This window comes from Aquila chrysaetos, chromosome 17, assembly GCF_900496995.4.
Source record: "Aquila chrysaetos chrysaetos chromosome 17, bAquChr1.4, whole genome shotgun sequence".
Classification (NCBI taxonomy): domain Eukaryota; kingdom Metazoa; phylum Chordata; class Aves; order Accipitriformes; family Accipitridae; genus Aquila; species Aquila chrysaetos.
Genome location: NC_044020.1, coordinates 3,308,071 through 3,322,593, shown reverse-complemented (window position 1 = coordinate 3,322,593; position 14,523 = coordinate 3,308,071). Strand labels below are relative to the sequence as shown.

Below are 14,523 nucleotides of genomic sequence, written 5' to 3'. Positions count from 1 at the left end.
ACGTTTGGAGGATATAGAATATGAACTAGGAGCAGTGGCAAAAAAGAGGTGGATCTGCAAACCCAGAAGAAACCGTCTGTTCAGAAGGCCAATGTGTTCAGACAAGAGGTTTCATTTAAAGTCTTCCGGTGAATTAAACACAAACATTGCCAGATTTGCTGGAGAGCAAAGCTAGACAGATAGATGACCACTGCAGCTTGCTCCCTTGAGCTCTACTTTAAATATCAGTCTGGACTCTAAAAACAAAGGGCCACAGTAGCTTTCACCACTTAATCTGCTACAGAAGCTATTGCAAGCTTATCCAGCATATATCAGGCCAGCTCCTTGCACTGATGTGTGTGGCTTCCACCTCCCTTTTTAATAGAAGATTTATAATTTATTTTCTTCCCTTTTGGGGCTAATCTAAAGGAAAAAAGGGTCCAGTCCACTTCTCTGTGTTGGAGGATTCTTTCCTACTCCTATTCTTTCTGAAAAAGTTGCCTGGAAAATATGGCAAGCAAAATTCCAGAGACAGGCAATAAGAATAAAGCATCCTCAAAATCAGAAACAAAAAAAAGACAGTTCGGAAGGGATTTGCTGATTTATCTGCCATTCCATCACACTTAAACAAACAAACAAAAACCCCAAACAAAACTCACATACGAACCTAGTTCCCTGTACTTTTAAACAGCAGAATACTCTTTCGGAACAGCATCTGTTCCACTGCATTACTAGTGAAATGTCAGAGGGCAAAGAATGCTAAGGCCACACATTCACCATTGCTTCGTACAACAGTTAGAAGAACGCTGCACTTTCGTTCTCCCTATATCCCAAACACTCCCAGATTTAAATTAATGGACTTGATTAATCTTTGTTTTAAACCTTTTTAAACCGTCTCCAACAAAGAAAGCAAATCCATTGTGGGTAACTGGCTCTTCTGTGTCCTACTGCCAGATGGTGAGGCATGAAGGTAATGGACAATATTCCCCATTCCTGGATATTAAAATGCAAATAGAGTGCAAAGAGCAGAACCTTTTTGGAAACTTTAGACCTTCTCTCTTTGTGTCCTTCTCAGCAGCACTATAACATATTGGGTCAATGGATGACGAATACCATGTAGACAATTTGAGAAGTTACGAGAAGGAATCCATCAGCACTTCAAGCTGTTGCAAGTACTGAAAATTGTTTCAGTCAAGAACTTAACACGGAAAAATTTAGATTTGCCCCCACTGGACGCCATTGTGTGCAGAATGCTCTGGCACTAGCAATACCCTGACTCTCACCATCCAGACAATTTTAGTTATGTTTTGATTAACCGATGAGCTATTTGACACAGTTGTGCAGAGCACTCTGCTCTGGTGACCAGTGCTTACCCTGGGTAGGCAGGGATGGCTGTGGGAGGTACCGCCCGGACTGCCCCATACACTGTCCTTCCTCGGCCCCTCAGGTGGGCTCCCCGAAACGCGGCTGCTGTGGTGGCTGCAGTTGGATAGGGGAAGCCTGGAACTGTAAAGACAGACAAGGTGGAGGGTGAAAAGGATCCGAACTCCTGCCCAGACAACAACTGTCTGCTTCAAACAAAGTGACACAAGAGCTCCACAGCGGTGGGACATTTGGCATCAATCCTGCAGAGGGGCATGCTTATAACCCAGCAAGCATCCGATACATACTTCCTGCTACACCATGGCCTTTGGGGGAAGAGGGGTTGCAGAGAGGTTTGGCATGCAAGAGGTTAATGCTTTGGCATGCCTCACCCACCACAAACAGGGTACAAATCCCCCCGCCTTTTGACACCGCCATGCAGTCTGGTTAGAGTCTGAGAAGCGCAGAGAGTTACTATCAATATAGCAGGCGGCTCTTCCAAAACTGCAGAGGCTCTTTAAAAATAATTTGTCAAGAGGCCCTTAAAGTCAACCAACTTACATCAGTCTCTTCCCTCCTTTCCCCTCCCACTCTTTGCCACCCAATCCTCTGTATGTTCATTTTAAAGCCTGAAAGACAAGATAGCCCATATAACAGCAGCAGAAATTTCCCATAAAGTGCCAGTTTACTGAGAGCCCACCTTCATTTAACAAGCGTGACCAATAACTGGCTCCGTGTATAGTGAGGCCTGCTTTATTACGCTTTACGCTGGAGTAAACTGGCTTGTGATGAAATGATGTAAAACCTCAGAGGCATCTGCAAACACGTAATAAACAGATACCGAGAGGGAAGGAGTCCCAGGGCGCAAACCCAACCCAACGTGCGTCCAGGTGCATGCCACTGGGGGCCCTGCAGACTCGCGGTTTAGCAGCTTGTATAATATGTACTTTAGGGATTTGTCTGTTTGGTTTCTTTGATTTCAAAAGGGGGAGGGGGGCAAGGGAATGGCCTATTCCTCACACGCACCCTCCCCTTGTTCTGCAGCCTCCTCATCGCTCAGACCCATTCACCAGTACAGAAACACACTGCAGATGAACAAGTTACAGCAACTGCACAGTATACTTTGGCTCAAAGTAAACTCATTCCCAGTGAGACCCATCCTTTCAAGTATATATTATACAGACTGGAGAGAAGAAGGGTAACAGGTCATCGTTAACTCAAGCACAGTAACAATACAGGGGCCAACGGGGGCTACTTACTGATTAAAGGAATGTAAGTGTTAATACCCCCCCTTCCTGACAGGGGCACTGCGGCGTCATTGCCCAGCGAGACATCTGCTTGAAAGCTGGACGCTAATTTAATTTTAAAAAGAAAAAAAAAAAAAAAAAAAAAAAAGAAAAAACAAAACAAACAAACGTAAAAAGGTTATAAAGAAACAGCAGATTGAGAACATAAACAAACACCACTGCAGTTAAATGGCAGAAGTGGAAGTGTCTACTTAAGCTCTACCTGCATATAACTCAGGGCCGTACACCGCTCCAACCACAGGACTCAACTTCCAACCTGAAACAACAAAGACTGCAGTGAATGCCAAAATCTACACCAAGAGAAGGAGCGGGCAGCGTGGGTAGGGGGAACGGTCTCTTGCATGCGCCCCAGCTTCACATGCACAGCTTTTTCCAATTTCTGCTTCGCCTCAATCCCCCTTGGTGTAGATGGAGGCCAACTGCCTTTTTCTAATGTCAAGTTCTAGGTACAGGTCGCTGTATCGGAGGGAACAGCAAAACATCGGCTGATCCGCAGCACAGCAGAGGCACCGCTGAGGGAATGCCAACTACCTTATATGCATATTCGCCACGAGCACCGTGCGACCCTGCGTTCCCTGCATGAACCTTGCTGCCAGCTCCTCCAGCTCCTGCCTGCTTTCACCAGGAACACTGCGGATTCAAACCTCTCTAAAGCCACCGGCCCCGACTGTCATCCCGGGCAAGTCAATTTATAGCCTTGAATACTCAAAACACCCTTCTGTCTTATTTGCTAGAGATCTGCTAAAAAGCAAGTGCCTGAATTTCCTCATTAACTGAATTACACGACTATGGTGCAGAAAAGCAATTAAGCCTATTCATCTCACATTTTCTCCTCTCTGTTATTTTAGTATTTCCTTTCTTCTTTATGCTGCTTTTCAGGTGGAAGCCTTCCCAGAGCATTGATTTTAATATCATCTGGATAATTGGCAAGAACTGCAAATCATCAACATAAAACCTACAAGAGAATAGTGCTTAAAGAAGTCATCACCGGGCTATGAGGAGGAACACATTTCCAGTCAGATCTAGAAACTTATCTGTCCTCCCCCCCCCCCCCCCCCCCCCCCCCCCCCCCCCCGACCTTTCTATCTAGGGAGAGAAGGGGTGTATGTAAAGCTAACAACAAGATCTGGGCTGGCTTCTACAAAACATTCCTTTCAGGAAAGATCTCAGCTGTTCAGCTAGCAATCACACAGGTATTTTTATTTAAATAAATCCATACCCTTCCTCTGTCTTGGGAGTCCTGATGCACTTACTGCACTTTTAACACCTCTAACCAGCCTAGAAACCGTATGAACAACTTTGTGAACTGCAGCCCGTCAACACCACCCCTTCGTCTGCCGCAGAGTATCAACGAGGGATGCAATGCCCGCTCCCTCCGCAAGACTGGGCACGCTGCTGCTGCCCTGCCTACCTTGATGGCAAAATACTCGAGTGAGTGGTGGCAATGAGAGGACTGGGATCAACCCTCAAGTTTAACAAGTCGTATGACCACTCGTCAGTATGCCTTAAGCCTGGCCTAATACTAAATACCTTTGAGGAGCTTTAAACCTGGCTTTAAATTGCTGGCTGCAAAAGCAAAATACTCCTGCCCATTATCAGGGTTTCACAAGTAAGCCAAGTTTTGTTACCAAATAGTCATATGCATTTTCTGCCCCTGTTTTCAGGATAACATAACGTGGCTGCGTTGCCTTTTGCTACAAAATCTCCTGGTTCCTTTCAGACACTGAGACTCAGAAGCCCAGCCTTTCTGCCTGGCCCTGTTTCCCCAAGTTCTGTAACCAAAGTAAGATTTATTTGCCAACAGCCACGCAACAAGTCAGTAGCAGAACCACAAATAGAATTCTTGTATCTTTTGACTTCTGAGTCTTATGTTGTAATCAAGATGGATTCTCACACTAGCAACTACCTATATGTAGCCTCCTGAGTTGTTGAAGCTGTTTGGAAACATTTTCAGACCAGAAAGAACTTTTCTGCCTGTTTTGGGACAAGGACTCAGATTCAAAATCTCTATCAAAGCAGCATTCAGTTCTGTTGGGAGAAGAACGCCTTTTTATGCTATATATGCCTATGCAATGAAATTACTGCACAGACAGAACCACCAAGATATGCCGATGAAACAGGATTCTTCATTACCCAAACAACTTGGTCTTTCTCTATTCAGGTTCACTGGAAAATGACTGAACACAGGCACAGTCTGTAACAAAAAGCGAGCAAACAAGCAGCGCAATGCCTCTGTTTTCCCGACTGCCTGGGGACAGCTGTACTTTTACAGTTAGAATCCAAACTGAGCTATATCCAATTATGTATCTGAAGTTATGCTTCTGCATTCACATTTAGGTATCTGCGTGATGGTAATGAGACTCAGGAGTACTGCACATCCCACTGTACAGCATCAGCTTGCAGTAGCGACGGGCAAGCCATCAGTCTTTGGTTTCTTTACCCAGCTTGGCCACGTTGGGCATTTCACTACTCCTCTCTGTCCCCACTTCTCCATCTGTAAAACGGTACTCCTCCATAAACGCTTAAAGGTTATACTGAAGAATAATGCTATAAATCAGGGTTTGTGGGGGTTTTATTGGTTTCTTTTGGGGTATTTTTGGTCCTGAGGAGAGATCACGACTTTTTCCTTTTGTCTTTCTTCAAACCTTTCAGCTCATCATTAGTACAAACAGTCTCTCTTACCATTTGCGTAAGGTGTGACCATCTTCTTATTGGTCATCACTCGCGCAGTGGCGTTGTTAACCTAAAAGTAAGAAAGGGAGGGGGAGGAGAGGGAAGGAAGCATAGGACATTAGGGAAAACGGTGGAAAACTGTCAGATACCACACACACACACACACACTATACTTCTCTGAGCAAAAAAAAATTAAACAACTAATTTTACAAGAATGCAATCTTTAAATTACTTTTAACAGTTGCCATTTAATTATAGAAGTTACAGCTAAACGTGGCACTTTAAAATTATGCATTAAACAAAAGGCCAACGAGAGTAAAGTGCAGATTCTCCACCGCCCTGCCACCCCTTGGCACATGCTTATTTTCAGCTCATTGATCGAAAGGGCAAAACTTTGGAGGTTTTGTCCAGGTTCTGTTCGAGAGGCAGCGATAATTTCTGCAGCCCAGAGCAGGAGAACTGAACCAGGTTCACAAGCTGACTTGCTTCTCAAGCTCACCGATGGGATTGGGACCCAGCAGGTGACTGGCAGGCATACTTTTAGATAGAAAAAGGTAGCCTGGAGTCTATCAGCTTTAGATTTGAACTCCCAAGACTTGAGGAGATTTCTGGAATGCCACCAAGTGTTTGGAGGGTCTACATTCACCGATTTCCTCCCCATCATTTTCAAATCTTTTTCCAGCTTATTTTTTCCTTGTCAAAAATCTCATGGAGCAAAAAGAAGAAATACATAGCAGTAGACCTGGGTCTTTGGTTTTATTGTGCCCTCCACCCTCTTTACAGAGCTCTGCATAGTTCCAAGCAGTTTGATTGCTCAAGCAAGTGGGGTGTTACCACAGAGATGGTGCTGATAAAGAAAAGATGGACCAGTTTGGAAGCCAAGTTACTGCAGCCCCGTGTCAGACAGCCTCAAAGTTCTTGCAAGGAGGGTGAAGTCTTTATACAACATCAATAATTTATCAAAACCCATGCCAAATGGGAATTGAGGCCAGGGTGAAGAAGAAGAAAAAAAAAAAGGATATAAAAATAAAAGCTGCCTCAGGCCCTTAAGACTTATGGATGGTGAGCATACGCAGGATGGGGAGTCCGGAGCTACATTTTACTCTCGTTTCAGCCCCAAAACAATAGAAACATTACACATTTAAAAAGAAAGAATGGGAAACAACAATGATGAGACTGAGAGCATGCAGTTAAACACACACAGATAAAAGAAAGAAAAAAAAACAACCCCACAATTGATTCAGAGGGTGGGGAGGGGAGGAGGGAGGAGATAGGGTCTCACAGACAATCATTAAGATGGAGCGAGTGCCTGAAATCAGCTGCTACAGCAAAGTGCAACACAAGCACTTAAAGGAAAAATTGCCAGAACCGATCAGAAACCACCAGTCAGCAAAGAGACCAACAGCTGCATTTAACAGAGTAAAGAAATAAATCAGGGAGGGAGGGAGGGAGAGAAAGAAAAAGAGAGAAAACAAACAGTAACAGCTACAAACAGGTCTCAGAAAGAGAGAGCAGCAGAAAGAAGGGGCAGGAGAGAGAGAAGGGAAATGGGTGCATTAATAAAAACCAGCCAAACTGGAGTTCAGTAACTCTGAGTAAGATGTGCAAGGGGAAATCACCATGAAGTCAGTAATCAAACAGCTCAGACTGCTACAAAACGATATGTACATCCAAAGTCCAGGCGGCATTACTCAACAGCATTGAAAATAAAAGGGGGAGAAGGGGGAAGGAGGTGGGTGGGGACAACAAGTCAAATCACATTTCGTAGTGTTAATGTGAGATGGCAGATGGATTTTTTCTTTCTTATTTAATTTTGGTTTTTTGTAATTTTAAGAAAAATTAAAAAAAAAAAAAAGAAGAAAAAAAAAGCTTCTTCTCTAGCGCTTTTGTTTCACTTACCGCCAACTCGTACCATCGCCAGCATTGTGTATAGTTACCATGGAAAGAGTGAGTCAAGTGAAGGGCCCTAAACGCTAAACCATCGAAAAGGGAAATAAAAAAACAAAACAAAAAAAAAGCAAAATATGCAGACATCTTACTCAAAAACGGCGGCTTTTTTGTTTTAATATTTGTACTTTTTTTTTTTTTTTTTTTTTTTTTTTAAAGAAAGAGGGAGAGAGGGAAGACGCCAGTTAGCCTTCAACACAGTGGAACACCAAACTGGTCAACACCAGGCATGCCCAATATATGGCCATGTTGGCCAGCCAACATTAACCCTTCACTCCCCTGCGGTGAAAGCTAGAAACTTTAAGGATTAGCTTTCACCCAGCCGACTCTTGACTGCGGGCAGGTCAAGAAACCAGCGGTGTGTATAGCACAGCCCACTGCGGGCTTCTGCCCCGGGTCTCCCCTGCCCTCCCACCACGGGCATCATCTCACACTTGCGTGGAGGAGAACTGGCCTCGGAGGAAAGAGAGGATACTGGCTGGCCCCCTGCTTTCTTTTTTGGACACGAGAGTTAGAAGTCGGACAGTACTCTTTCAGTTAGTTTTGTTCAGGCCTGGTAACAGGAAATCGGAGCCTCGCGAACTGAAGCAAAGGAAAAAATCAAGACAGCAGAAGGGCAAAAATTTGGAGTGGGTGGGAAAAAAACTTAATAAAAGAAGAAAGAAAAGAAAAAAATACCCAAAACAACAATAAAAATATTCCGTAAGGGGTGTAAACTTTTATACATTTCAGTGCAGGGAGGTGAAGGACACAGACACAAACACACACGCACACACGAGACTGGGATCCAAATGTGAAATAAGTGAGGCAAGACACAAAAAGAAACCAAAAGAATAAATATAAAGAAGAAATTGAATTACTGAAGACATGCACCTCGATTTTACGGCCCTCTACCACGGTGCCGTGTAATTTCTCCCTGGCCCTGTCTGCATCAGCACTATTCTCGAAAGTTACGAACCCGAATCCCTGCATGCAGCGGGAGAAGGGGGGAAAACATGCACATCGTTATATATTGAAATACTGATCTCTAGGTAAATAGAGAAAAAATATCACAGTATGAAATCGACATCAGCACAACTCAGCAATAACCTCCTAGAGTCACATTGTTGGTTCATGCATGTTTCATAAATGAAAGAAATTAAATTTGATAAAATAAAGGAACTGTAATCATAATAAGAATAATAAGAGTAATTAAAAAAAAAAAAAGAAAACATAAAAGCAATTGAGGCCAGACCAAAAAAGAAGTACAAAGTTACTCGAGACAATTTTTTTTTTGGTTGGTTTGTTTAAAAACACTAAACCCTGCTCCGACATAGGCAAGCTGGTCAAGCCTAAGCGGGGCTTCTCTCCCCTCTGCAAATTAACACGCATGCTTTGCAGGACCCCCCCGCCCACCCCAGACACAGTACAGGACATCGACACTGAGCAGCACTTCGTTCTCTTGAGAAACTGCTATGAGAGCGAGCAGCGATCTGAGTTCACGCCTGGCACCAGGAATTCTGCGAAGCTTTGGGCAAATCAAACACTGAACCTTGCTTTTCCCACCTGTAAAATGGAGACAATAATAATTACCTACCTTAGAAAACTGTTGAGAGGAAGGGCTGTTTGTAAAGCATCCCTTGTAAGCTCTTCGGGGCACAGCTCATGTCTACTCCTATGCCTGTAACTTCCCTGATAACGCATGGGGCCCTGAAAGTAAGCAGGGCTTCTAGGTGGCACCACCAAATAAACATTACTTAACGCGAAGATTTCGAGTATCGCATACTCTGATTTCAAAATTTTCCTATCTACGAGTACTGTGTTGGACTTGACTGTATATCTAAACACCGAAATACCGATTCGTCGGTAAAGGCAGGATTTGTCTGACACTGCTGAGCCGCTGCTACGTCCCTCCCACCCTGCCTCCCGTCTTACTTGGCTTTGTTCTGAGATGGCAACCTCTGCGCCGTGGATAGCAACAAATCTCTGCCCAGTTAGACCACGAAGTTTGAGAAAAACTGACGTGCCCTGCTCAGAGCAACCACAAAGGCTCAAGGACTACTAAAACGTCCCTGTAGTTAGACGAATTTAGGTTTACCGCATCCACGAAGGCGCACGCAACCCGCCTGTCCTACATGCTCATGCTGCTGCCAACTCATGCAGTTGCGTAACAGGGCAGGGGAAGAGATCATGCTTCCTTCCACGGAGATGAGCGCGCTGACATTAAAACAGAGCCAACATGACTAAGTGAATTAGGATTTTAACTAGTAACAAACGGTATCTTACTACAGACAACGGTGATGAGACGTTCTTCATGCCATTACAGAGAGCAGGGCCAAACAAAACACTTCGTTGCATTCTGCTTTTAGGGTACCTTAAGAATAGGAGTAACTGGCTCCTGTGGATCGGTATAAATCAAATACCGGTTTAATGTACACAGAGCAATCTCTGCTGGCTCAATACCCTCAGGAGCAGGAAGAACAAAGCTTGCATTTGATGCAATGGAAACTCCTGATATTAACTGGAGAGCAAGGTGATGCGAGTGATCTACTGCTATGCCTTGTCAGAGAAATGGCATGCTAGCCTCGCAGCTCCCTCCGTGCAGCTCGGGGTCGATATGTATGGACTGGACCCCCCCAAAAAAAATAGCATCTTGATTTCTAAGCACTGTCAGCAACAAGACACAAGCAAGCCATCATTCTTCAAGTGCTTTTTAAAGGTCTTTACAATACTAATCTTAAAAAGCCCAAGCCATTTGCACATGCTGGCCTTTATCATCCACAGCTAGGTTTCCAGCACAGAACTGTTACACATTTGTAAAATGCAGGTCGGTTTGGGTTTTTTTTTTTTTAGGTTTTTTTGGGGTTTTTTTTCCTTTTTTTTCCCCTGAACAGCAATAATAAAAAGAATTTAGCCAAGTACTGTAATGTTGAGATCAGCGAGAGCGCTCCTTTGGGCTCCAACCCAATAATCTAAAGCTTCAGATAATTTCATTTCTCCAGCTATAAATAAAAAGCTATATAAATAACTGACTGATGCCTTTTTCAGAACAGCATAAAAGTTTTCTGTTTAAATGAATTAAAATTGGAGCTACAAGGATAGGGGCTAATAAAACAGCCCAACCGCATGTAACTCAAATATGTTGCGGGGAACTGGGGGGGGGGATGCGGGGGGTGTAATAGCAAAGCTGATTATGAAGGGATAGGGTATCGTGTCTGCTTCAAAGAACCCCTACAGAGAAAGGCAAGACTGAGAAATAGAACAACACCTTTCCCTCTGGTTCTATGTAACGGGGAAAAAGCATCTTTAAAAGGTTGGGGGAGGAGGGGAGGTAAAGACTGCAAGAGGAATCTCTATTTCCCTCTTCTCTTTTTACATTAAAATTTCTGTTTGTTCTAGACAAGCCTGTGGAGACCGAATTAAATTTATGTCTTCGGTGATGATGTGAACTGAAAGCTGGAGAGCAAAGGGAAGGTAATTTTTTAGACATTAATCTGTGCAGGCTAGAACCAAACTAAGACTATCTTAATTCACATTTGTTTGCAATTAGCGAAGTCTGTACGGGATTTTAAAAACCACATTATCATTAAATATCTTTAAACTAAACAGGAATTTTCAATATTTTTAGTAAGTTAACTCAAGGTAGGGTACAATCCACGTGCAGACTGTATGAAAATAATTAACAATGCGAATTAAACCAGAATTAATCTGATTCTGAACAACATAACTAATTAACCACAATTTTTGTTTTATTGACAGATCAATCCTTAGCTCGTGCAACTCTCTTTGTTGAGAACCATTTAATGTCAATGCTGAATTAATGCTTTACAAAGTTGACTATAGCAGAGTCAGTATTTGTGCCCCCTTGGCTTGTTGTCTTAATGCATCTCTTCGACATTCAAATTTTCATGAAGAAAATTAGGTGAGCCACGCTTGACATTTTTGTTATTTCTAAGTTTAAAACCTAGCAATTATATATATATACACATATTTTTGATGTGGGAGAGAAAAAAAAGCACATACATTTATTTTTAATTCCTTCTCACAGATGACCTGTAAAGAATAGGGATTAATCTGTACCTAAATACATATACAACAAACAATTCTCAGTTTTCCCTCCCAAGGTTGTCTTGCCCTTGGAAAAAAAAAAAAAAAAAAAAAAAAAAAAAAAAAAAAAAGAGGTGGCAGATGTCCAATATTTACTAGCTTAGCTTTATAGCAGGTACTGGTTTGCTCCATAGAAGTAGGTATGGAGCCAGAGGAAAGGAAGATACAATCCTGGGTAAAAAAAAAAAAAAGGCTTAAGGTTTCCAATATTTAGATTATACAAATAGCTTCAGTTTAATAATGCTGTTATGGTAACAAGGCTGAAATTTTCAACAATTCCTCTCCACCAGCAACTGCCAGGAACTCCTCCCAAGCAGAAAATAAGTTTAAGCCTCAGTGTACCCAGCAAATGCTAAATAACCCCAGCAAACATTTTTAGGACTGGTGTAATTCGCAGTGCCAGACTATCCCCCTTTTCACCCAAAGGTTTATTCAAAGGGCCTGAAGAGACCGAGTAACTGCCACCCTTTTAGTCTGGCCTCAGACTCTGCAATAAATAACAAGCAACATGATGAGCAGTGAAAAAAAATAATAAATGTATATATATAGTATTTGAATGTTTCCATCTCTGAAGAATGAGAAAGAAAATTTACCATGTAACCGTAAAGGGAGAAATCAAAAGCAGACGGTTCTCCTGGGTGTGGCCAGAACACAGAAATTAAACAAAAAACAACAACAAAAAAAATAAAGTAAAATAATAAAAAAAAAAGAAAATAAAACCAAAGGAAACTAAACAGAGCCCCTTGAAATCCATGCATTGTTAACCCTTCATTTGTCACGGAGTTTAGACCAGTCACCTCAGCAGCAGCGTCTTTGCCTTGTACCACTGGAGCACGCAGCCAGCAACCGGCCTTGCTGTCATCTGCTGCTGTGCTTGTTTTTAACCAAGTTTTTTCTTTTCTACACCCCCCCCCCCAATTACCATAATAAACAAACTTTTAGAAGCCTGAAAAAATGGCCAAGGAGACAACAGTTCAGGCTGTTTCCAAGGCATCTGGAGAGAGTAGGAGGGTTTCAGCTATAATCCACCTGAGATGAGCAGGGCTGAATGCACCGACAGAAACACAGCACGAAATTCTGAAACACGTTACTGAAGTTACACACACAAACGCACGCTTTAAATTGGTGAGGGAATCGGCGTAAACCGAGCTGCCACCGTTTCAGCAGCTCTTCCAGCTCCTCCCTGCCGCCGTGCTGCACTTTGAGCGCATTAAGGCACATAGGCGTAAAGCACCCGTCCCCATACCCGTGCAACCCGGGGAATCAGATGCGGGAATTGATCTGGCTAAAAAAAACCCAAAAACCATAAATGCATCTTCAAAAAAACCTGCAGGGCTATTTTGAAGCTGGATCATTCCTCCCAGTTCAACTCGTTGCGTTGCTCCACCGCCGATCCCTCCTGGAAAACCGAGGAGCGAAGCGGGGGAGCCCGGCCGGCATCGCTGCACGGCGAGAGCCTGGGGCTTCCGAGGCGCTCCGGGCACGTCGGGTCAGGGGCTTCACGGCCCCGCGCTGTCCCCGGGTGTGTGTTCCTCCTCCTCCTCCCTCGACCGATCGTGGTCTCACCGTGTCGTCTGTGAGTTCAACTAGCTAAGCTGGCAGAAGACAAGCTCATTCCTCTCTCTGTCTCCATGCTGCATCAGGTTTTTTGCTAATTTAGCACCCTGGATTCAACTCCCTACACAGTGAAACGAGCACTGCTGGGAAGGCGCTCCCACAGGAGCAGTAGATCAGCTTATACTATCAAGCCATCAACTTCAGCCTTAATTAATCAAGTCTAAACAAACCAGTTCAGTATAGGGACTAATTTAACTCACTAGTTTAGTATCGCGGAGTTGAAGGCATAAAACTGTACTTCACTGAACTAGGATAAAGGGACACAGCTCGTGTCTCCTTCACGCCATTGGCACTATAAAGGGATGTGGTGACCTGAGAAAGCGATGCTGGTGCTGGTACTTAGTTTGTTATTAAGCCTCTTTGTGTTAATAACACTATTTGTATTTCTGGCTCAACTGATGACATCCGAACAAAAATTATAAAAACAGAATTAAAATGAAAACAAGACCTCTAATTTCTTCTATGTAACAAGGGGTTGTATCTATTTCAACAAGTGGAAACTAAGTCCAGAACAAGAGTGGCTCAACTCAAAGCACCTAATCCATTCAAAGAAGAAATAAATGCACATGCAAATGTACAGTCTTCTAGGCAGAGTTACCAAAACATAAATAGGTAACTGCAAACACAAAAAACCCCTAAGTGTTTCCACACAGCTTTCCGCACAAGTTTTTGGTTAGCACAGGTTTATTTACACAACTCCACTCACCAGTAGATGCAATTTCTTTGTGAAGACAACATGTAAGCTACTATACAACCAATTTTTGAAATAAATATGAAGTGCTTTGAGACTCTTCAGTCTTATACAAGAACTAGGAGATCTGGGTCTCCCAAGTGGAAGGCAGTGAGGGACATAAACTTACACTATCCTGAAACCACGAGCTTGCAATCTACACTAACATGAACTTTTACCATTTAAAAATCTAAAAAAAAAAAAAAAAAAAAGCTCCCTCTTCAGCCAAGATTGTGCTCTGTGCTTACGCACTCTTGGTCTCTGAATGTCATCAAGGGCACATCTTGGAATGCCACACGGTATGCAGCTGATGAGCAAAGAGCTTGGATTCTCTTCCCCTGCAGCTTTACGAATGCCACAGGGTACTCGTTATGCAGGCAGACTACATTAAATCTGCAAATATGTCCACTTGTTTGGTTCAGCACAACAGTGCCAAAATATGCATCTAGAGGATACATCTCCACTAACAAAAGGAGCAGGAATCCTCTCTCTCAACCTCCTCTGGAGGTGTTTTATTCACTGTTCAGTGAAGTGCATGGTAAACTGCAACCATGAGCAGAATGCTATTTAAAGGCACTTAAACAGGTCAGAACTAGAAATGTAACGGTAAACAGGATAAATGAAACAAACAGCTAGTTTCCTGGAAGCAAGCAAAAAACCCAAACGCATCAAGGGAAGACTGATGTCATTCTATTAAACAAGAATAAAACAAAATGAAATTCAAGGGATGTTTAAAGTTTGTATCTTGTTTCTCATACGCGGCAAAGCAATATCAGTGTGAAGTCTACCAGGGCCCATATAATCCTACTAAACAGATTGAAT

The 14,523-nt window shown here is 43.1% G+C and overlaps 1 protein-coding gene across 20 annotated transcripts in view; it reads right to left on the bottom strand.

The window, feature by feature from the left end:
• RBFOX2 (RNA binding fox-1 homolog 2) overlaps positions 1 to 14,523 on the bottom strand; it is a 177,389-nt gene that overhangs the window by 20,971 nt on the left and 141,895 nt on the right. For 10 of the 20 annotated variants that reach the window (XM_041129591.1, XM_030040485.2, XM_030040478.2 and 7 more), the window contains 5 exons: positions 8,142 to 8,234; positions 5,331 to 5,391; positions 2,851 to 2,904; positions 2,601 to 2,693; positions 1,353 to 1,485 (listed from right to left, as the gene is read on the bottom strand). In XM_041129591.1, the coding sequence (XP_040985525.1) occupies positions 1,353 to 1,485; positions 2,601 to 2,693; positions 2,851 to 2,904; positions 5,331 to 5,391; positions 8,142 to 8,234 (434 nt within the window). Of the gene's footprint in view, positions 1 to 1,352; positions 1,486 to 1,902; positions 1,971 to 2,600; positions 2,694 to 2,850; positions 2,905 to 5,330; positions 5,392 to 8,141; positions 8,235 to 14,523 lie in introns of all 20 variants that reach the window. The other 10 variants (XR_003927128.1, XR_003927129.1, XR_003927130.1 and 7 more) reach the window with 5 other exon arrangements.